The 23824-nt window shown below is 52.1% G+C and overlaps 1 protein-coding gene across 3 annotated transcripts in view; it reads left to right on the top strand.

The window, feature by feature from the left end:
- The first annotated feature begins 15153 nt into the window (after nt 1–15153).
- UNC5B (unc-5 netrin receptor B) overlaps nt 15154–23824 on the top strand; it is a 52285-nt gene continuing 43614 nt past the window's right edge. For 2 of the 3 annotated variants that reach the window (XM_032116233.1, XM_032116232.1), the window contains exon 1: nt 15154–15335. In XM_032116233.1, the coding sequence (XP_031972124.1) occupies nt 15239–15335 (97 nt within the window). In that variant the 5' untranslated portion in view covers nt 15154–15238. The remainder of the gene's footprint in view (nt 15336–23824) is intronic. The other variant, XM_032116230.1, reaches the window with a different exon arrangement.

Here is a 23824-nt window from a genome sequence, read left to right as displayed (position 1 = left end):
CTTTCACCTCCCCGGCAATATTCTCTGCCTCACTTGTCCATGCACCCATTTTCCACGCCTGTCTTTTCCGTGGGAATCCTGGCGGAGACGTTTGCTCCCTCGGAGCTGCCTACAACTGCTGAACGAGGTGCTGGGGCGAAGAGCTGACCTCATTGTTTCCCGGCAGGAAATAAGTTTGCCAACAACTGGTGTTTTCAGTGCCCTCATATCGTGGAAGATCTGCGTCCTGTCCTTCCTGGAAATGCCAGCCAACGAGACAGCGCTGGCAGCAGGAGCTGGAGTTTTTACTGGAAGGAGTATTTTTAGCCCGGAAAGGTGTTTCCCTGGGAAGCTTATTCTTTCAGACAGTCATACCTTGGTCTGTCAGAGCAAGCACAGGGAATCTCCGGCTGCAGTGCCCCGAGGAGCAGCCCTGCGAGCCAGGGATGGCACCAGCACTATCCCATTGCATCGCCAGACAGGGATCCAGATGGATCCAGACCTGCCTGCCTGGGTCAAGGCTGGACACTGTGTTAGGACCTGAAAATCAATCACAGCTGAAAATGAGAGGAAGTGTGAAGAAAATGCGGTGGGTGTCAGACAAGCCCCCCCCAGCCTGCCCTGAGAGGTCTCCCAAGTGGGTAACACCCAGGGAGGGGGCTGCTCTGGGGTGCACCCTTGGATTACTGCCCTGGAAAATGGGTGCTGAAGCTGGGTGGGCTGGGGGTGCTGGATGATGCTGTCACTGCTCCCTGAGCTGCCAGGAAATTCCTCACTGGGATTGGGTATCCACAGGCAAGGAGGGCCATGCACCTACCCTTCCTCCAGGCTGGCATTTCCCCCGTGATTCTCCTGATAAGCCAGGGCCAAGAGGATGGGGAGCAATATGAGCTGTTATCTGCTGCACCTGAAGGTCGGCTGAAGCGAGCTCAGGAGCTGGAAGACACTAATTACCAGCTGCAATCAAGGAGTGGGCAGGACCAGCCTCCTTAGTGGGACTGGGACTGGGACTGGGACTGCCTGATCTGAGCTTCCAGCCCTGGTCTGGGCTGTACTTCTGTGCCTGCTCACCTGGAGCTGGCTCCCAAACTGGCTTGAAACCTAGAAGAAGAGGATAAATCCCAGTGGAGTACATGCAACACCTGGATTTTGGGATGAGGAGGGTGCCAGAGGATATCTGGCTGGCTGGGGAAACCTCTCTGCCTGCATTGCTGCCCCAGCGTCTGTGCTGTTAGGAAACACAGAGCAGTTGCTGCCTTTGTGCTGATCTTTTATCAAACCTCCAGCACCATCCCCCTGCTAAATAAAGACCTCCAGCCTCCCAGTATCAGCACTCCCAACCTCCCACCCACCCTGCCAAGACCTTGGCTGCACTGGCCAAGGCAGTAGCAGCTGAGATAGGGAGTGAAGATGGGGTGGTGGACAGAGCTGGGACTCAGCGTGCACCGGAGCAGGTGATTATTTTATTCTTTTGGGGACAGGAGGAAGCAATTGCCATGTGGCACTGCCTGGGTTTACCTGGAGGGTGCAGCTGATGAATAGGAGTGTTTTACTTGCCACAGGCTGAGCCACGCAAAGCTCAGGAGAGTTTTTTTCCAGAGCTGCTCCATTAACACAAACAGACAGCAATTCGAGCTGCTGACACCGGGGTTAATTAAATCCATCTCTCCATCAATTCTTATTCAGCTATTATCGATGGTCATTAGATCAGCAACAAAGTGACAAGCAAACAGTACTAGACTCATCTTAACCCTTGTGGTGCTGGAGGAGGAGAAGTGGTGCAGGTGAGTGGGGCGGTGGCTTCTCTGCTCAAATTCTGTCTGCACGCTCCTAGAGCATCCCACCTGTGTTTGAATGAGTCCTCTTGGTTGGGTAGCTCCATTCTTCCAACAAGGAGTCTGTGCCTGTGTCCCTCTCTGTCCTTTTCCAACAGCTTCATGGTCCAAGGTCATACAACCCCAGAATGGTTTGAGTTGGAAGGGACTTTCAGGATCATCTTGTTCCATCTCCCTGCCATGGGCAGGACATTCCCCACTAGGCCAGGTGCTCTAAGCCCTGTCCAGCCTGGCCTTGGACGCTTCCAGGGATTCAGGGGCAGCCACAGCTTCTCTGGACAACCTGTGCCAGGTCCCCACAGGAGCTGCACTGTTCCTCAGGGATGTTGGGGACAGTGGATGCCTTCCGTGACATAGTGACCTGAGGTCTGAAAGCAGAAAGGTCCCACTGCCGTGACACAGAGAGGGCAGGATGCTCTGGGGAAGCTGCACCTTAATGTTGGTCCACTGGGTCACAAATCCCCCTGGTCACAAAATCCCTCTGGTCACAAAGCTGCCCCAAACTTCCGGGCAGAGCAATAGGGTGATGCCACCCTCGGCAGAGACCCACAGAGCTGCTGTGCACACCCGAGCAACCAAACAAACCACAGAGTAGAAAACCGGGATAACTCCACCCGTGAAAGGACTAAGAAGAATAAGGGAATATTCCTTCTTGCAGAAGGCAGAGCTGCTCCCCGCCCCGCCCCCACCCCCATGTCCTGCAGGGCCTTCCAGTGCCACTCATACTTTTCCAGTCAGGCTCGCGGGAAAAAGCTGAGGCTGCTGCTGCTCTCCTCCCTCTCCCTCTCTGATTAACAGCTTAAATGAGAACTGAAGGCTGCCCAAGGGCTGAAATACATTTTCATGCTCCTGCCGCTGCAGCCAACAAGGCAATGTCCAGCTCCCTTCAAGGTCACTCACAACCTTCGAGTGACTTTCCAGCTGGCTTGGGAGCGCTGCTTGTGTCCTGTGGTTTTTACTCCTGGAGTGAAGATATGGGGTGTCCCTGGGAGTGCTGGGGATGGGGTTTGGTGCTGGCTCATATGATGATGGGTTGTGAAATGTCAGCAGTAAAATAAACATGTAATTCTGTGCAGGTAAATAACTGATAAAGGATTTTTTGTCTGCTTGGAAATCATAGAATCACTGAATGGTTTGGATTGGAAGGCACCTTAAAGATCATCTAATTCTACCCTGCCATGGGCAGGGACACTTTCCACTAGACCAGGTTGCTCCAAGCCCCATCCACCCTGGCCTTGGACACTTCCAGGGATGGTTCATCTTCCACCCCTCTGCACCTGTGTTTCACCACCCTCACTGTAGAAATGTTCTTAACTGTATGTAAGGTGACAGCCTTACATACAATAAATACATTTGAAAAATATATTTGTTACTGCTTTTCTTCCTCTTACAATCCTTCTTGTTCTCGTGCTGTTGGAATTGGTGTGGCCATGGTAGCAGGGGCCTGATTTTCTGGAGAAGATTCTTGAAATCCCTCCTTCCAACATTTGATGCAAGGACAAGGTTTCTGAGTGCTGACATAAGTGCCCCATGTGCTCTGGCAGGGAAAGTGTGTGTTCCTGCAGGACTGCCTGGGGTTTTTGTTCCTGGAAATAGTTAATGGTTCAGTGCTGGTTCATCACTCCTCAGGACATGCTGCTGCATTGTCCCTGTTTTTGCAGGGTTCAGAGATCTCAGCATGTGCTGCAAATAACTTTCTTTGTGTCGCTCTTTGCAGTGGCTTTTAACACCTGCAGAAGCTGCAACGTGCTTGAGAGCTGGTGTAGAAACACTTTATGAGCTGGTGAGCTCTTCCTTGCCAGAGTTGGGAAATGGATGTGCATGGAGTGAATATCCAGGGGGAAAAGGAGGCAGGATGTTGCAAGGTGAATGTGTGACACACCTCTGTCTCCAAATACAGCCCTGCTGCTGGAGAACGACCTCCCGAATGGCATCCCAGCACATGGCAGGGATGATGGAATAGGTGATCTTTCATGTCCCTTCCAGTGCAAACCAGTCTGTGATTCTATATGTCTCTAATAATTCCCCTGTGCACATACCAGGTGATATTTTATCCTTGCTCTTCCTCAGTGAAGGGATACAGGATGGGCACATTAAGGAATGTCCTTTTTTCCTGAGGCGGGAGAAAACAACACAGAGGGATGAAAGTTGATTTCAGCTCAAGCCGTATGGGCTGATCTGAAGGAGAGGGTAGTTGCCTCCCTCAGCACAGTCCCTGATCCAGCAAAGTGCCTGTGTCTGGTGGAGATCCAGCTGAGCCTGAGCACGGTATTGGGAAAGGGAAGAGGTGGCTGTATGGTGGATAGAGAAGGGGGCATATACTGGTGAGCAAAGCTCAAGCTCATCCCTGCTCTGGGAAGAGACCTCAGTTCTGCTCAGCAGCTCAAACCTCACACAAATCCCTCCCCTCCCCAAAAGGGAAATAATTGCCATATTCATTTGTGGAGGGAAATAATTACTTCATTCATGACACAAAGTCAATTTTTGTCCTGAACCAGAGGGAGCCCTGTACTGACAGAGGGAATTTCAAGGAGAGCAAAAATCAGCCTGGCATTTGTATCCTCAATTAAAGGCAAGAAGAAGCCAGCAGTGAGTTGTGGGGGTTTTTCTTTTTCCCTCTCCCTCTGTTTTTTTGCACATCAAATCAGATAAAAGCTAAAATATTCTGGCTTCTCCAGCTCAGGCTAGGGGAAGAGGAAAGCTCTCCTTTAACTTCATTGGCCATGCTGAAATCAAAAGATGACTGCAGCAGGAGCTCTTTCCCTCCCTCATTTCACGGTAGCTGGGTGACAACAGTTGGGCAGGTTGGGACAACCTGTTGGTCATTTAGTGGGGCCAGGAGAGGCACAGGCAAGTGCTTAACACAGGTGAAACAGTTTACAGGAATTAAAAAGGAAAAGAATTTTAAAAAAGGTAGCTGGGGCCAGTGTGCTGGGAGATGGTGTCTGGTACATGTGCCCAGGAATGTGGCTACTGAGTGGAAAATGGCGTTGCTGGGAGTCCTGGGTCAGGGGGGACAGGGCAGCTGACATCCTGCAGTGGGAGCACAGGTGCCCTTGTAAGTAAGTTATAAACTGGAGTCTTTGGAATGGCTCCTGGACTCTGGGATGGCTCTGGCTGAGTGCCCAGCATCTTGCTGCAAAGAGGCCTCCCATGCTCCATCCGGGTTGCCCTCCACAGTCACTCCCATGTCACCCGCTCCCAGAGGAAAGCCGGGAGCATGGCTGGCTCAGCCGGAGGGAAGGGGATGTCTGCATGGGCTAATTGATAGCTACTAAATTATGTGGGAAAAGAGGATACTGGAGGCAGCTGGTTGTGTGAACACATCTATTTTTCCCCATCTGCACCAATATGATTGAAGCCGGTGTCAGGGGTGATCTATGATAGAAAATTGATGAAACATTGATTCCAGGGGATGAATATTTTCAGGAGGAGCTGTATACATGGTACAGGGCTTTTCTTAAATCTGTAACCACTATTGGATAACCTTGAGAGGGGTGTTTAGCAGTTTATTCAGTGGCAATGGGAGCAGGGAGCCCAAGGGGGTGTGGGGTGTCATGTCCTTGTGCGAGGCTCAGCATACCCCTTTGGATGGGGCTGTCCAGCTCAGTCAGCACCACAAGGAATGTCATAGAATTGTATAATTGGTTTGGCTTGGAAGGGACCTTACAGACCACCTGCTTCCGACCCAAATATCCTTAAGGCCCTCCATATGGCAAACTTTTCCTGCCTCCAAAATCAAGTGCAAAATGTCAAGATCAGCCCTGGCTCCATCTTCCTCTCTACATCCCTTACAGCATTACCAGCCTGTGTTTCTCCTGGGCACTGGCTATATGCACTTCCCAGACCTCACATACTTGGGCATAGCACCCTGAGAACAATGGAGAACAGGTTTGCAGAGCTGGTTTTTCTCCTCCAGGTAGACTTTTAAGCATCAGCACCTGGCTTCAGCAGGGAGGTTGTCCTTGTTCGAGGGATCCCAAAGAGAGGTTTGGGGCCAAGCTGGGAATAGCCAGTCCAATCCACGAGCATTTGCACCACAGGAGAAGCTCAGAGCAGCTCACAGCCTGGTGAGTGGAAAAGTCCTACTGGCTCGTAGCTATTTTGAGGTAAGGCATTAATTGAGGACCAGGGGGAAAACAATAAAGCCATACCCAAAATAGAAGCTGTCAAAATGTCGTTGCTAGGAGTGAAGCTGAGCCCAATTTATGGTATTTTTTCCTGTTGCAGAGCTTCAAAGCAACTGTAAGGGGGCCCAAGTTTGGGGGTTTCTTTGCTCCCACCAAACCCAAAATTCCCGAAGATGTCCCCTGTGCCTGGAGCCGGTGCCGGGCAGGCAGCGATAGCTGGGCACACGCTAGGGCTGATGCTTTTCCCTGACATTTAGAAGATGCCTTGGGGGCCCTTTGCATTTGCTGCTCCAAGATTTGCTTGTTTATTTTGGAAATTAGTAGTGTTCAAGCTTTTTTATTGAGAAAACCTCTAAGAAAAAGGTTTTTATCGCACGGAAGGAGGATTACCTGGAGGATGGAAGTTTGCCGGGGTTTTGCTTCCAGGATGGGGAGAGAGAGGAGGGATTTTTAAGTAGTTTTGATGTTTCATGTACAAAAGCAGTTGTTGTAGCACTGGGTGTGTGGTTCTGGGAGCAGGACCTTCTGCTACATCAATCCTGGAACGCCAGCCTGGAGCTGGTACCTGGGAAGGGTTGACATCCCAATGGGACTGACTCCTCCCAGCAGCCCCAAGTGGGAGCAGGGTGATTTATACATCTTCCACCCCACTTTGCCTCTCCTTAAACAGCATTTCACCCAAAGAAGCAGGATGAGCATGAGTGAGGAGAGAAAGGGAGGAAAAAACCTTCTCTGCTCCCTGTCTCACCCACAGTTGGGCAGACACGGTGGCCTGTGAGGGCTGTTAGTGTCAGAGCCCCTCCTGCAGAGCCCTTTTGGTTTGTTCCCATGCCACAATTTCCAAGGTCCCCTCAAGAAAAGCATTTTCCTGCCACCAATATTATTTCACAGTACTTGTTATCTTTTTTTCCCCCCATGCAGAAAGCTGCAAATCGAGACCCCCGAGGCACCCGCATAGCGCCAAGACAACTCTGCTATCTCTCTTTTAAAGATATATTTTCCGTTTTGCAGTGTTCAAACACCATCTGCTGTTTTGCACAGTGGTGCTTTCACAGGAAGAGAGCATTTTTAGGTGTAAATTGTTCTTTAAAGTACATATTGACAGTGCTGGAGGCTGGAGAGGCTGGAAAAACCCTATAGAAAGTACCACAACCCTGGTCTGTAATGGCCACCCTCACTGTGGGGAGGACTCTAGGGTTAGACGGGATATTGGGAAGAAATTCTTCCCTGTGAGGGAGGCCCTGGCACAGGATGCCCAGAGGAGCTGTGGCTGCCCCATCCCTGGAAATGTCCAAGGCCAGGTTGGACAGGGCTTGGAGCACCCTGGGATAGTGGATAGCCCATGGCGCTGAAGTTGGAATGACACTTTAAGGTCCCTTCCAACCCAAACCTTGTAGGATTCTATGAATCAAGGCCAGTGTCACCCCAACAAACCCCCTTGGGCTTGTAATAATTAACTGACAATGCTGCCTGTGACATGTAACTTAAGGAAGATCGGGGTTAATCAGAGCAAGAAGGCTTTGTTTCAGAGGGATACTCTTGGCAAAAACCGGGATAATGATAGCACTCCCCCACGAATCCTCTGTCTCTCTTTCAAGGCAAGTAAAGCAACAGCAACTAACTGGTGAAGAAAGTCAGTCCCTGATCTGTAGCACTTAAACAAATGTGATTAAAATAATTGTAGCAGCTGGGTGGCTGCTCTCCCTTTCCCTGTTCCAGTGTCCCTGGGATGTAATGACTGCAGCCCCACACTATTCCAGCATTAATTCAGTGTCTCATTGCCAGCTCTCCCCTTATTTATTTTAGGAGCTGTAATTTATGTTGGGCCAGGTGTGCCAAGTGGCCCAATTACACCAAGGTCAGGGAGTGGCTCCTGCGAAAAGTGCGAGAGTGGGAGCCGGGTGCTGCAACGGCCTCTTCCCCAGCCTCTCTGGGAGGATGCTCCAGGATCCCTGCATGGTCTGGGCTCGGGCATGCTCCACAGACCATCCCCAGCCAAGTACAGGGAAACAAATGATGATTTTCACATGTGATTTTTATTTTTTCTCCCCTTTGTATATTTCGTCTTCTCTTTTTTTTTTTTCTTCTTCTGCTGTTCCAGGTTCTTGCTGGCAGCAACAGCCGTTGTGTTTTGACGAGTTAATAAACATCTCCCCCAGGAGCGAGGGAGCTCTAGCATGCTCTGCTTCACTGTGTTTTATGTCTGGCTAACAGAGTTTGCCGAGCAAGAGGTGTTTTTCTAATCTGAAAACTCGGTGGCTCACATTTTCCACCTCTCCCTGGAGCTGCTGCGCTTCCCTGCTGATAGTGTGATGCTTCTGTTATCTTCTAGAGGGCAACCCATCACTGCAGCCCTGCCCAGCCCTTTCTGCCACTCCCAATCCCAAGTTATCACTTGGATCCTGTGCTTCGGAGCCATTTATCAGCCTCAGATGTTAAGATACCAGTGTTCATCTTGCTCTGGGAGCTCTGCGCTCCCATGGCACAGGATTCCTTTCACTGCTGGAAGGGCCACCAAAAATACCAACCACTGCTGCAACGAGCTGCTGCTGAATGCCAGCTCTCTGCACTGCTGACACACCTTGTCTTGCTCCTCCCAAGCACCTCCATCATTGCTCCATTAGCACGGAGCCCCACAACCTGTGGGTTTTGTCAGCCTTGCAGACCAAAATCCAAGACTTCATCATTTTCACACCAGCATGTGAGGAAGGCCTTAGAAACCTGAAGAGCAGGGACAGATGGACACTACTCCATAACCTGCTGTTACTAGGATGCCCCTCAGGCCTGTATCCACCTGGAGGTGACTGCTTCTTTCATGCCTTTTAGCAAGAAGAAACGGATCCTGGGAAGTGGCATGAGGCAGCCCTGGGAAGGCGGCGCGTGGTACGCAGAGCCAAATTGCCAGTTCCGACTTGTAGAACATTATTGCTTGTGAATTATGGATGGTTATTGCACCTCCTGGATGATAAATTATTGAGCTGACATGCTGGATGGAGAGCGAGGAGTAGGGGCCGTGCTTTTGGCAGGTGGGTCTGGAATGTGGTATCTTCACAGGGAGTAGGGGATGTTTTTTCTTTCTTTCCTTCCTGAGCCAGAGCATCTCAGCCTGAAGCTGTGGAAATAGCAGAGCCCTGCTCACCCTGTCTCACCCAGTCAGCTGTGAGGGCAGCCCCAGCTAAAAATCCCTGGTGAGGGATCCTGGAGGATCCCTGCACTGGGTCATGGACAGAAGCTCTGGGGTCCCCTCTCTGCCTATCCTGTAGCATCATCATGGGCACTTCTGAGCCCAGTAACCTCTCTTTGCCCTCAGGAGGATTTGGGGAATGGTTTATTTAGGTGATTAGATGCTATTTATCTCCCAGGCTGTGCTGGTCCAGCATTCCTGGCAAGGCATGGCCTGTCTGCTGAGCCCCTTGTCCAACACGTGTTGCCGGCAGCCTTGGGCTTTAGGGACTCCCTGAGGTGGCTGTTCCATCATGTTTAACAGGCCTTGACAGACCCGTGTGCCCCGTGAGTTTGCCTAAATGCTTTCTGGGGGCCACTTAGGCTGTAGGTCTCCATAGCATTGTGTGGCAATGAGTTCCATAATTTAATCAAGGGTGGCGTGGAAAAACTGCCGTCTTTTGTTTGTCCCTAAGTCTGCTGCCCAATAACTCAATTTGGACACTCCTAGTTCCTCTGTTGGAAGAAATGGGGAATTATCACTGCCTCTGCACCTGCTCCACAGCACTGGGGCTTTTTTACTGTCCTGTTGTAGCTTTTCTTTTCCTCTTCTTTATTCATCCCTCCTGGCAATTTCCAACTCCCCTGCCGGCCCTGCTTCATGTGGTGGATGGAGATGGGAAGGTCCCTGCTTTGCTTCATGGCTGTGTTGGTCTCCCTTCTCCCCCACTCTCTTCTTTTCCAGATGTTTGAGAGATGCTCAGGAGGCACCACTGACTCTGGTCCAGATGCCAACAGCTCCCTCTGGAGCAAACCATGGTCTCAATGAAAACCCCCCAAGCATTTTCTGGTGGTTTGGGGTGCTCGCTCCTTCCTGTTTGTTCCCTGTGTGCACGCGTGGAGCTGTTCCCAGCCTCCCAGCCCAGCCCCTCACAAGGGAAAGGATTCTTAATGTGGGTTATGGTCACCTTGGGAATCACCGTCTCCTAACCAGGCTTTCCTGGTCCCAGGGGAGCAGCTTTCTTCTCCATCCTCCTGTGGGATACAGATGCTGTGAAGCACCATCGAAGGTGGAGGAGAGAGGTGACATGAGGGTCCAAGGAGGACTCAGGGAGAGGGGGAGCATTTGTATCTGCCTCTCCCCATGCCCAGCAGGTTTTCCATTGCATCTCGAGCTGAAGCCAAGGAGACTCTGGAGTTGGGAGAAAGTGAAGTGCTTTCCCTAATCGAATCACACGCCAGTGTCACTTGTAAAGCTCTGCAAAGCAGAAAGGACTTGGGAGCCACTGAACCACAAACTCCTGCTCCCTCCCCAGTGCCTCTGTGGAGATCCTGCCTCTCTTCTCCATTTCTTACCCATGAACTCAGTCTGGGAGGGAGCCAGGACTCAGAGATCCCACCTTGTTCCCCACATCTGGTGGGGAACCTGGGGAACATGACAGGCCCTGTATGTCAGGTATCCCATGGGCTGGAGGATTTGGGGATATGTAAATGGTGTTTCCATCATCTTGGTCTTCATCTTGGGGTTGTTCTGCTTTCTCTGGTCATGTCCCTGACAGGGATGGCTCCCTGGGCATGTATGATGTCCTGCTAATCAAGGGGGTCCTCTCCATCCTCAACTTCCATGAAGTTGCTGCATCTTCTCCTGAGCCTTGCTCAGCTCCTTCAGGAGCCCCTACCAGCCCAAGCATGGAATGTGCACCCCTGTTTGGAGGTGAGGGGCAGGACAGTCTTGCCTTTACCTCCCTGCTCTGAGCTTAAAGGGATGACCTGGGGAGCCTCAGTGTGGGGTGGGGGAAGGAAGGGAGGGTGCTGAATGCTTCACCCTCAGACAGCGTGGGAGAAAATTAGCAGGGAATCACAGAATCATGGACTGGTTTGAGTTGGAAGGGACTCTTAAGGATCAGCTTGTTCCAACCCCCTGCCATGGGCAGGGACACCTTCCACTATCCCAGGTTGCTCCAAGCCCTTCCAACCTGGCCTTGGACACTTGCAGGGGTGGGGCAGCCACAGCTTTTCTGGGCAACCTGTGCCAGGGCCTCACCCCTCTCCCAGGAAATAATTTCTTCCTAACATCTTCTCTAAATCTCTCCTCTTTCAGTTTCAAACAGTTCCCCCATATCCTATCACTACCTGCCCAGGGAAGCTGGCCCAAGCAAACCAAGGGTACGTGCTGGCTCCGTCCAGGTGCCCCTCAGCAACAACCTACCTGTCAAAATACACTGGTCCACCTGCCCTGTCCTCCTCCAACCCTTTTTTTGCCCTGACTCTCCCTGCGTTGTGTAGAGATGCAAATTCCCTGTCCTTTTCAGGCAGCATCCAGGACTCCTCTGTGGCAGTAACAGCATCCTTGCAGCAGGTCTGTCAGCAGGAATTTCTGCAGCCTCCTTTGGTGCTCCCAAAGTTCTCAGGTGAGGAAATTGTCAGTACTAGGGAAAAATAATGAACCACTGCCAACTCACTGTTTACTTTGTGCCAGGGCTCTCCTGGTAACAACAAGTTCCCTATTAAAATCCCCTTTTTACAAAAAGTGGGGGGATTTCAGCCCAGCTGGATTCCAAGAGGAGGAAAGTGGCTTTCTGTGGAGCAAGAGATGTGGCAGGGTGAGCTGGTGGGGAGGCAATGCCAGGGCATCTGGGCAGCAGCATCCCAGGAAAATCAAAACTCTCTACAAGGCTTTTCCATGCTGGGGAAGCCCTTCCCAGTGCCTCAACCCCATGTTATTAGGAGCTTTGCTGCGTATCCCCTCTTTTTCCCCTGTGTGCTGGGTTTCAGACGCTCTCTCCTTCCTAATGCCTAATTAGGTTGGCAGGACTGTTTGTCCCGATAGCACAGCTATGGATAATGCCATGCAAATTGCCTCCAAGACCTCTGAACCCCCAAATAAAAAAACGCCTCTGGCTACCGCCTTTCCAGCCAACCATGACTGCAAATAACATCTGAGGGCTTAAAAGAACAACCTTAAAAAAAAAAAAAAATAGTCCTTCCCACTAATTGAATTTTTTTTTTTTTTTACTGTAAAGATGCCTTGATATCTTGGTGCCAGCAAGCCCAGCCTTATCCCAGATCGCTGAGATATTCAGTGAGGAGCAAGGTCTGAAAGGAAAGAAATCAACAGAGGATGTTTCAGCCCACCTAAGGTCTGCTCTGCCTTCAAAGTTTGGGTGGGAAAAGAAACCAACCTCTCCCATGACAGTGCAGTCAGAGCTGAAGGGTGCTGTGACCTCGAATCCCAAACAAGCGAGTCTTTGTCTCACCTCCATTGAGCTTTGGGAGTTTCCTCTGTTTATTATTCATCTGATTGCCACCTTTTTTTATGCTTTTATGCACCCCCTTCCTCCTGGCTGTGCCAGAGACCCGAATGTCCAGCCCAGAGAGGTCCCTGCTCAGGTGCCGTGTGTGTCACCAGTTGGATGTGCGGGTCCTGCTGCATACCAGAGTTGGGAGCAGTCCTTCCCTGTGCCTGGCGCAGAATGCCAACTACCCCAGGTACCAGGGACCCTTTCCCATGTGCCATCCATTTCCCCTTGGCTTCATCCAGCCGCTCTGGGGCTGATGACAAGGGCTGGGCCCAGCCAGTCCAGCTGAGCCCGGTGCAACTCATCACACCTCAGATCAGCTGCTGGGAGCCGTCCTGCTTCGCCGGGAATTTGATTGACATGTTCATGCCTGGCCATTAGAGGGAAAATGAGGGGTAGTACATAAACACCTGGGAGGAAAAACAGCCCTTTGCCTTAATGATAGTTTGTCATGTCATATTTTTCTCAAATTGTGCAATAGGGGTAAGTGAACCCTTCATTTGCATCACTTTAATTCATATTTTGAATACCAGACTGGCTTAAATGCTGCCTGGTTTAACCCACCCGCTCTCACTCATTTCTACAAAAGAGGCACACTCTGCTTCCCAAAGTAGGTACTTTGGAATTCCACTCATCTGGCCTGATCCAGCTAGAAAACACCTTTTTTTTCCTGGTTTATTTTCCCAGAGCTCTTACCCCCAATGCCAGCACTGCTGGGTTTGCATCAGGTGCATCCCTTCTCCTCACTGCCCAGCCAGGCTCTTCCCTTACAGCCTTGCTCCCTTGACAGCAACTGGAAATGAGATTTTTTTTTCTGCTCTTCAGCCTTTTCTGGTATGTCCCACTGCTCTGTAAATACCGGCTGAAGTGCAGCCGAGTGTGGGATGCTCAAGGTAGCACTCAAGGCAGCTGCATCTCCAGTGATGTGCAGGTGGCCCAAACAACATGCTACGAGTACCTCCTGATTTTTGGGGGTACCTCTGGCTGAGATAGAGGGTGGGAGAAGGAATCTGGACAGCAGGAAGAGCTCACAATGTCTCTGGAAGGTTCCCAAAGGTGGATTTTCATTTTTGGGTGACGGTTTGCATGCAACATCCCAATTCAACAGCATCTGCACCCTGTCGGGGTTTGCACTCCCCTCTGAAGGCGACGAGCAGGCTGAGCCCTGAGAGCAACCCCGTGGCTGGAGCAGCTCATTGAGCCTGGAGAGCTCCGGCGCCAAACCCACGGCCCGGGTTGCACTGGGCTGGCGGTGAGGCACAGGCTGTAATTACCGCCTGCCTGCCAGGATGCCTTCACCCCCACTGCCCTAACCCAAGCAACTGAGCAGCTGCCAGCAATTAAAAGTAGTTAGCAGTTCCCATGCTATTTTAACCATTTCTAGACAGCCATGGCAGCCCCTTCGTCCTTAGTGGAAAAGAGTGGATGGATCTTGTTGTCACTCTGATTGCACAGACACTGCAGCACCATGTGGCTTTCCTGAATTCGGGGATCTCTCCCCCCAAAAAACACTGCTGAGCCCTTTTGCCCCCCCTTCCTTCACTGAGCAAGGAGCGAGGGTGGGGTTTAAACCCATTCTGAGGAGGGACTCGCCAGCTGGAAAATTGCTGCCCCACCAAAGCTTGCAAACCTGTGAGTTTGTTTACAATTCTTTACAAGGAGGGAGATGTGGGCACATCATGGAACGGTTTGGGTTGGAAGAGACCTTAAAGATAATTTAGTTGTAAACCCCTGCTATGAACAGGGACACCTTCCACTGGACCAGGTTGCTCCAAGCCCTGTCCAGCCTGGTCTTGGACACTTCCAGAGATCCAAGGGCAGCCACAGCTTCTCTGGGCAACCTGTCCCAGGGCCTCACCACCCTCACATGGAAAAAATTCCTCCTAACGTCTCCTCTAAATCTCTCCTCTTTCAGCTGAAAACCATTTCCCCTGTCCTTGTACTATCTGTCCCAGTAAAAAGTCACTCTCCATCCTTTTTATTAGCCCCCTTTAAAACCAAAAGGCCACACATATCAAGAAGCAGTTGCAGAATACCTCTCTCAGTATGTGAATTCTCTCTTTTGTTATTTGTGTGCATGTGCATCTGTTATTCTTATGCTCCTGCAGGTACATCCTGGGGCCTAGATTTCAATGTTCATTCTTGGGGTTGGGGGGAGAGGAGGGATACAAGAAAGATGAAGAGAGATTTTTTAGAAGAGCATGTAGTGGGTAGGACAAGGGGGAATGTCTTCAAACTGAAACAGGGCAGGGTTAGATGGGGATATGAGAAAGAAATTCTTCCCTGTGAGGGTGGGGAAGCCCTGGTACAGGGTGCCCAGAGAAGCTGTGGCTGTCTCATCCCTGGAAGTGTCCAAGGCCAGGTTGGATGGGGCTTGGAGCACCCTGGTCTGGTGGAAGGTGACCATGGAAGGAGATGATCTTTCAGTCCCTTCAACCCGACCCATTCCCTGATCCTGTGACAACAGCGCAGCAGGACGCGCTGCTTTCACGCATTAAAGTATTTTCGCGGGGGGCCCCGGCTCCGACCGCGTTGCGCGGCTCCCCCTGGTGCCCGCTCACCCCCACTGCAGAGCGGGCTCCCCCTCCCGCTGGATCGGCGCGGATCCCCCATCCCCAGGCGCACCCCGCTCCCGGCTGGGCTGGACCGCGCATCCCGGGCTGGGGCGGGCGGGGCGCGGCTGAGCCCGGGCTCAGCTCATCGCAGGGCCCGCCCCGCCCCGGCCCCGCCCCGGCCCGCCCCGCTCGGCGCCGGGCAGCCAGGCAGTGTGGCGAAGCGGGCGGGCGGGCAGCGTTCCGATCCCGATCCCGCTCCCGAGCCCGCTGCCGCCGCCATGCCGCCGCCCGGCCCCCGCCGCCTCTCCCTCCTCCTCCTCCTTCTCGCCCTCTTCCTTCCCGCGCTGCTGCTCCGCCGGGCGCTGGCCGCCGCAGGTAAGGGGGGCACAAGTTTGGGGCGTGAAGGGGGTTGTGGGGTGGGCAGCATCCCCCCCCCAAAAGTTCACTGCGGTTGAGGTGCACGGCCTTGGGACGCCGAGTTGGTGGTTTTTTTTTCTTCTTTCTTTAATATAAAGGTTGAGGGGTTGGCGGGGCGGGGGGGAGCTGGACCCCCTCCGCGCCGTTGCGGGGGGATGCTCCCGGGGAGAATGATGCTCGCGGGGGATGCGGGCTGGCAGCGCCCTCCGCGCCGGGGGGGTGCTCTGGTCCGGGGGGGATGATGTTCCGGGTGGGTGGGGGCTGGCAGCGCTCCCCGCTCCGGGGGGGATGCTCCGCGGGGATACGGGCTGGCAGCGCTCTCCGCTCCGGGGGGGATGCTGCAGGGAATGCGAGCTGCCAGCGCCGCTCCCTGCCCGCCTCGCCGTGCCGCTTCCTTTTATTTCTCTCTCTCTGTACATATATATTTATTTTTCTTTGCAAAAGCAAAACAAACCCAGCCCTTTTTGTAGTAGCGCCGGCTGTGATTCCCCGGTGGGTCAAATAAGTAACTACTCAGCCTGGATTTTTTTTTTTTTTTTTTTTTTTAGTGATTAAATTTGCGTTTTTATAAGCTGAGCGATTGATGGCCGGGCAGCCAAGTGGTATTTTCCTATGGCTGTTCAAAGTTTCCTGTGTGCAACCCAATCTTGTGATTGAGATGCACTTAAATCCAGCCCTTCCGTTAGTAATGCCACAGACAAGAAACAGAGGCACATCTCTCCTGCTGCCCTCTCTCGTTAGGACTCCTGTGATCAAATTTAGCCTTTCTGCGGTATGTTCCCCCCCACATCTACTCCACAACTCATGAACATCCTCAGCACCTCAGGACTTTGTCCTTTGTCATCCTCCGGCAGTGGCAAAGCAAAGGTGCCCGTGTTTATTCTCCAGGTATAAAAAGATGTGCTCGAGTGTAGAGTTCAGAAGTGGAGCCCTATAAAGTTTCATGGCTTTTTGGAGGCTGGAAGAGACTATAACCGTGTTGGGCAAGGTCATCATCCCGGTGGGAATTTGGGATCTCTCGCTCCCTGCAGCTTCTGGCGAAGGTTTGAGGACGCGTTGCGAAGCACAGATTGGTCTTGTTAAGGAGTTGAAAGCGTCTCCTGACAAGCTGATTTTCTAGGAAAATGAACCAAGCCTTCTTTTCTGAAGCGTAATTAAGGTGACGAGGAATTTTGAGGGAGGGAGTCTAATTAGATTAATATTTTTTCCGCCTCCGCCACACAAAGATCCAGTGTATTTCAGCAAATGGGAAACAGGAATGGCACTATTGACTTATCCAGGGGCCTGGATGTTGCTGCAGCAGCATCCTCCAGCCAGAAGAAACTCTCCCTCAGTGGGAAGGGAGAGGTTTGAGAGCTGGCAACTGGTGTCCTGCTTGGCTGGCAGCAGTGCCGTAGGGATGGGCAGCGAGGGGCCCGGAGGCTTGGCAAGGCATGGGATGCCAGGGGTTTGGGAAGGCTGGATTAGCCAGGCTGCTGTGGGTTAGGGTTTAGCAGTGTCCAAGCTTTCTGCGGATGCTGAGGGGAGTTGGAGGGATGTCACTGTGTTGGTGCCTGGCTCCGTCCTCTTTATTTTTGTGTGTGCCAAGTTCATGCTGGGGTTGAAATAAAACTGGGCAGGAGGGAGGGAGGGAATGAAGAAGAAAGAAAACAAGTTAAACCTGACCCACCTGGCTCAGTTTGAGTCTGGGGTGCTCTCTCAAGGCACGCTGCTTATCTGGCATATGTATGTGTGTGTGTAATAGAGTTTTTAGCTGGAGAGCTATAATTAGTGTTTCTTCAGAAGAATTGTGTAGAGATGGCATGTGATGATGCAGAGGAGGGAGCCAAGATGGGTGCTTAGCCCGGGTGATCATCCACTCCCTTCCCTGTCCTTGCCTGGTTTTTAGGGAGAGGCATCACCCAGAAAACAAATTTCTCTTTTAGTAACAAAGAATGCACATGTTGTTTGTGTTGGGTTTTGCAGTGTGGGGGTAGAAGTGTTGTTTTGGATGGAGGTTTGAAACCCAGAAAGCATCTGGTCCACTCATCCATCCCTAGGACCACTGCTGGGGGAACCCAGCTCCCAGCGTGTCCCCCCTCCCGGAGCCTGGGGCTTTACCTGCCAGGCTGCTCTCCAGGCTTCATACTGCTCTTGTGTGTGCTCCTCTGGGTAGAAAAACAACTTGGTGTGAGGACTTGGAGCTTGCTTGACGGTATTTCCCCGCGGCGTTGCATAGAGGCTGTAGAAGAGCAGCTGAAATCCAGAGGGTGATGCTAGAGGTGGGGGCTCAGCTGACAAAGGTGTTTACAGACAGTGTGACGCTGCCATCCTGGTGAAGGAGCGTCCTTCCATCCTTCTGTCCTACCACCATCAGAAAAACACCCAGGGATAGAGGGATGGAGGGGAGATAGCAGCCCTGCTGTCCCCCCGCAGCATGAGGACATGGGTGGCAGGAGGCTGCCTGCCTGCTGCTGCCATCGTGAGCAGATGGCTGGGGAAAAGCTGCTCCAAGACCTGTTGCCTATCAAATCCTGCCCTTTGGAAGTGGAGGCTTGAGGACAGTGGTGTGTGTAAGGATCTGCTTGGGGTTTTTTGTTTCCTTCTCCTTCAGCTGCTTGGTTGTGGAGCCCTTTCTCTCTTAGAAGTGGGTCCTTTCTGTGCATGGTCGCAGCAGGGTGACATACTGAAACAAGAAAAAAAAGGAGAGAAATGGAAAAACACTACTTTAGAGAGGGCAGAATCTCTTGGAAGTGGTAGTTGTGGGGGGCAGGGAGGAAAACCAGCTTGCATTTTTCTTCTTAGAAACCAAAAGCTGACCCTGTAAAGGAGCTTGGAGTGTCCAGCTGTATCCTTCATCTCTGTATGGTCCCGTGGGTCCCTTTGGTGCTGTCGATGCCAGTTCCCTTTCCATCCCCGTCCTAGCTGAACAGGATTTATATATAAAAATATAGAAAAAACAGATCTGTATTTTGGGTCAGTTAAGCAAGACAAGATGCTGCGAGGACCTGTTTTCCTTCCATTTCTAGCAATGGCATCCCCATGGCCTCCTCTCTCCCAGTGTGTTTGTGGCTAGCGGGATCATCCTGGCAGCCCTGTGGGGTTTTGGGAGAGTCCTGAGCTGGGCTTTGCTGGGCAAAGCCTGGCTGGGAGGCCAGTGCCAGGCCGGGAATGCTGCAAGGTGAGGACGGAAGGGGCTGTATGGAGTCTGTGAAGTTCATTACAGCAGATGTTGGTGCCATAAAGCCACAGGTTCCTGCTGTTTCCTATTCATTTATATCCTCCCGGCTTTAGCGATGCTAATGCAAGTGAAAACATTTGATGGAGCAAGAGGAGAGAGGGTGGGGAGAGCAGGGGGAGATAAATCATCAGCCCATTCCCTCTGCCCCCTCCTGCCATCCCACCCGTGTGTCTCACTGTGGGAAGGGGGGATTAGCAGGGGTGTGAGGGATGCCTGAGCTGTTCAGTGGTTTCCGTCAGCTCCTCTGTGGCATTTGAAGGCCCACTGGCTCCCAGTTTGGTTTTCCATAATCTTCAAAGCTGTAATTTGCTGTAATCAGTTGTATTGTGCAAGCCACCCCTGCCTGTGAGTCAGAGCACGATGGCACCAAGCTGACACAGCCCTGGCCCTTGGGATGCTGGGCTCTGTGCAGGGAATCTGTGTCTGGTGACATGGAGTCTTATTCCTCCTGGATATGTTCGAGGCCAGGTTGGATAGGGCCCTAGTGTAGTGGAAGGTGTCCCCGCCCATGGCAGTGGGGCTGGAATGAGATGTACTTTAAGGTCCCTTCCAACCCCCACCAGTCTGTGACTTCCTTCTGTTCACCTTGGGCTGAAGGGAGCTTGGGTAATCCTTCCCTGGCTCTGCCAGAGCTCAGGACCTTAAGGGAGTGTTGTGTGAGCTGTATCTCCAAAAATCAGAGCCTTCATGGTGTCCCAGAAGCAGTGAATTAGCAGCTTTTGATGATGTCTCTCCTCACATTAGGCTGGAGCACTGGAGGAAATCCTGCACGACCAACAGTGGGTCTGCACTAGGGCTGGGAATTGCAGAGCTTTGGCTTGGGAAGAGGCAGAAAGGCCCAGAGAGCTGCTCTGATGTCTGGTTTCACACCCACCCTCCCAGGGACCTCTCTTGGTGGGAGCCTGGAGGCCCCTCGCTGGATGCAACGCCCTCCCTAACACTCCCTAAATCCTCCCTCTCCCTGTCCCTGCAGCCCTGCAGGCTTGGCTGGCGCTTGGATTTTTACTGTCGAGGCAGTTCTGGAGTGTGGGTTTGCTTTCAGCTTCACGCTGGGCTCCCTGCACGGAGAGTGATGTTGTTCTTGAGGGTCCCAGCTGGGGGTTGAGATAAAGCAGTTTTGGTCCCGTTAGGGAGCAAAGCACTCAAACGGGGAGGCCAGAGAGCCAGAAGGCAAGCAAAGCATCCCAAAGGCTGCACGGAGTATTGTTTTTGAAGCCTCCTGGTTTTTCGGAGGCCTGACTCACGGCACAGGAATGCGCTGGGCTGGCAGCCCCAGACCTGCTCCTCGGCGAGGGAAAAGGCTGCTGTCTCCTCCTCCTGCGGAGCCCGTTCCCGTCCCAAACCGCTGGGCTGGGCTGGTAGCAGCCACATGTTTGCTGAGCTTGGCTTTTAGGGGATTTTTTTTTCACCTCTCTGCTATTTGCTTTTTTTGTTTGTTTGTTTTGTTTTGTTTTGTTTTGTTTTGTTTAAGGGGCTCAACTCCCTGTTTTTTTGTTTTTACTGAGCTCAGCACCTCTGCTGAGGGAAAGGCAGAGCGAGCCCTGAGATCAAACGCCAGCCAGGCTGGGAAAGGCTGGGTGAAGCCACGCTGGAAAACGAGGAAAGAGAAGGGAAGCAGGAATTATTTAGCACGGGGCTTGCTCCAGCGTGTCCTGCACTCTGCCTTTAATCTCCTGTGAGTCCCTCCCTGCCGCAGCCTGGCCCGGCCCCACTCGGGTCTCCTCTGCTCCCTCCTGCCTTAGGTGGCTTCTCCCATTCTTAGGGAGGCTATTCACTGTTTCAGAGGGCTCCCTCGGACCCAGGTGTGATGTAGCTGGGTTAGGTTTGTAGTGGAACACCCGGGCTTGTGGGGCCTGGGCCTTCTCCCCAAACTGGGGTCCAGGTGCTGCTGACTGGTGTAACTGGGGGGATGTTGAAGCTGTAGGCTTTAAACTAAACTCGTGATGGTTGGAGGTGTATCTTGCAGTAGGCACCTTGTGTGTCTGCAGGTAGCCCAGTCTTCCTCCATGGAGAAATTCAGGTGGGGAAAGGGAAGAAGCATGGAAGCAAAGCAAGCCCCATGTCACCACAATGCTCAGCAGCAGGCAGGGTGTCCTACAGCCTGAGAGGCAAAAAATGTGTTTGTCTTGTGTGTGAGCTCTGCTTTGCACCTTTCCATGGCCTTTGCTGGGCCCCTTCCCTTGCCTTCCTGGCTGGAGCATCCGTGGAGCCTCGGTGTCTTCTCTCCTCGTGTTTCAGCCCCTCTCCACCGGGGATTGATGGCCAAGCTCTCACTTGTTTAGGTGCTGGGAAACATCCCCTTTTCAGCTAATTCCTTGCTGCAGGGAGGAGGAATTACCAGATCCCAGGCCTTGGGAATGACTGTGAAGCCACGTGGGGTACAAGCATGAGGATGGCAGACATGGCAGTGGCACTGGAGTCCCAAAATTGGACTGTGACCATGGTACAAAGTTTCCTCCTGGGAGGAAACTGAGTTTATCCAAGTGAAATATATTTCAGGAGCTGCATCCCACTGTCTGCCATGCATAGCTTGATCTGAGTGGATGTGGCTGACATAGTCCTCCAGCACTTAAAAACCAATGTTTTTGAGCTATTTTTCCCCTTTGGCTTTGCTTGCTGTGTAAGTTTAAGGCAGTGTTGGTGTGTTGTGGTGTTTGTTGTTGTTTTTTATACCCTGGCAGATGAGGGGTGCAATTTGAGACACTTATTACTTACATTATTACTTAAGAATAATAATATACCTGATTATACAAGAAGAAAAGTGAGCAGAGCTTTTCTCTCCTGGAATTCAAGGTCTGGGCTGTCCCTTTCTCCAGGGAAGCAAGTCCCCTCAGGAAAGAAGACCTGTATGGATTTGGGGAGCATTTTTGTGGGGGTCTCCCTTGGCCCCACAAGTCCATAACACCTGTGTACATACACATACAGCACAGCTGCCCTCACTTCTCTCCCCAGTTTATTCCCACATCTTATGGGAATAACAAAGGAAGAGGAAGAGGGCTGGTTTATGCCACAAGTGATCCCTTCCCAGCTGGAATACACAGGGCTGTGAATACAGGCTGTTAGCCTAATCAGTACAACCCCCTCGTGGAGCCAGACACAAAAGTCAGATCCTGGCATCTCTCCTGCTTCCGGGGGGTCCCGCCAGTGTGGTTTCCATAAAGACCCCATGGATAACCTTTGCTGCCCCCTGGCTCCCCTCCTTCAGAAGCCTGCGCCAAGTGCAAAAGCTGAGGGATTGTTTCCCTTTGAAAGAGCGTGGAAAATCTCGTTTTGAGACATTTAATGCGTATTAAATCCATCTGCCTCCCTCCTGAGTGGGGGCCACCGCAGGAGGAGAAACGAGGACATCTGAGTGCAGATGAGCGGGCTTGGGGGCTCTGTGGGAATGATGCTGTGGGCATCAGCTGAGGATCCATGCAGGTGGGTAGTATGGAATGCTAGAAAGAGGTGTGAGGAGTGAAAAAAAGCTTCCATAGAGGTGGAGAAATACTCTTGGAATTGATTTTGCTGCATGTGACATCATTTTTGGATGCTTTGTCTTGTCCTAGGGATGAGTTTCAGCACACCTTGATATGTTAAACCAAAGACTGTCCAGGTGTAGGTAAAACATGCGTGAGAGGGCTTGAGTGCAGGATGGGAAACGGGGAATGCTCCTTCCTGGAAGGCACAACGATGCTCCTCCCCACTAGGCATCCCTCCCTGTTGGCACTCAATGGAGACGGACATGGTGGCTCTTAAATGATGAGAGGTGAGGGCACAGCTGAGGTGAGAGCAAGGTTTTCTGCACCCAGACTTTGTCCTGCTGTTGCTTTGTGAGTCTTTCCTTTTGAGGAGCTCCTCTTGTCCCTGGGAACTGCCGCTGGCATGGAAGTGACCCCTGCTTGCCCGCTTCTCACCACATCAACAGCATTTAAATGCCTCTACAGGTCCTGTTTCACGATTCAAAAAAGGAGCAGTTTGGGCTGCCCACCTTTGGGTGGGCTCCTGGGTGTACCTGCACCTCCTGGGGCAGTGGCAGGATGGAGGAACGAGACATTTCCAGCCAAATCCAGGCTTCCCAGCCGGGTGGCTTGCGGAGGCGGGAGGCTGTTAAAAGGGTTGTGTTGCACTGTACAGCGTGGGAGTTTTCCTTAGGCAGGAGGTTGCAGAGCCCATAAATTCCTTGGGACAGATTTAAGTGGGAGAAGGGACACGCCTGGGATGCAGCATTGCTGTCAGCAGTGTCCTCAGTGCTTTCTAGGCTGTGAGGTTCGGGGCACACATGAGGACATCCGCAGCAGTGGCTGAAGGCACCACGGTGGAGACCTTGTTTCACTGACCCTCCAGTGGACTCACGTGATATCTGGGAAACTGTAATTCTTCCTGACTGCTAGTTGGGGGACTGAGAGCAATTGGGATGGAGGACAATCCCACCACCAACAAGGTGGTATTCAGTCAAAGGTTGGACTCGGTGATCCTGGAGGTGTTTTTTAACTTTCATGATTCATAACAGGACTTTGGAGGGTTTTGTGGAGATGGATGAACCGAAGTTCTTCCACTGGGTTGATAGGCTCTTCCTCCCTGCCATCTTCAGGGGGTCTGTTTCCCCCTCTGGTGGTCTATAAGCAGGGGCTGCTCTCCCCCCGATGAGCCCTCACCATCCTACGCCATCACCCGGCTGCGTTATTGGCTCCATCTGTTTGGGTTGGCTTGGGAGAACAGAAGGAAGGGTGTTTTCCAGCAGCCAGAAAGTGGTTGCTATTTAAAACAACCGAAAAAAAAGAAAAAAAATGTGGTCTGCTGCTTGCTTTTCATCCGTGGAGCTGAACAAGCATCCCCACCCTCACCTGGAGGGGCATCTCTGAGGGTTTTGCAGGGCCCTGCAAGTGAAGGTAGTAATTACTGCTGGTCATGAGCGTGGATCCTGCAATGTGGCCATGCTGTCTGCCGTGGTCTGGCCTGCGGCCATTGCCTCCTTTGGGATGGCTGCTGCCAGGTGTGGGATCCCAGCACATCTTTCTACCCCGTTTATCCCAAACAGGCTGGGGGTGCAACTTTTGCCTCCCCGCTGCCACGGCTAGTTTGGCAGTTGCTGGATGGTGCTACGGTGTTCCTGCATTGGAATATTACTTTTGAAGGTTTTTCTTTCCCCCTTTGACAGATGTGAAATGTAGAGACAGGCTTAAAATGAAAGCATGGCTCCCAGGGTCCAATTACACAGCAATTAAAAGTAATCAGTGGTCTGGGT

The sequence above is a fragment of the Corvus moneduloides genome, chromosome 8, assembly GCF_009650955.1.
Source record: "Corvus moneduloides isolate bCorMon1 chromosome 8, bCorMon1.pri, whole genome shotgun sequence".
Classification (NCBI taxonomy): Eukaryota; Metazoa; Chordata; class Aves; order Passeriformes; family Corvidae; genus Corvus; species Corvus moneduloides.
The sequence above is the reverse complement of the archived record's forward strand: the minus strand, read 5'-3'. Positions and strand labels throughout refer to the sequence as shown.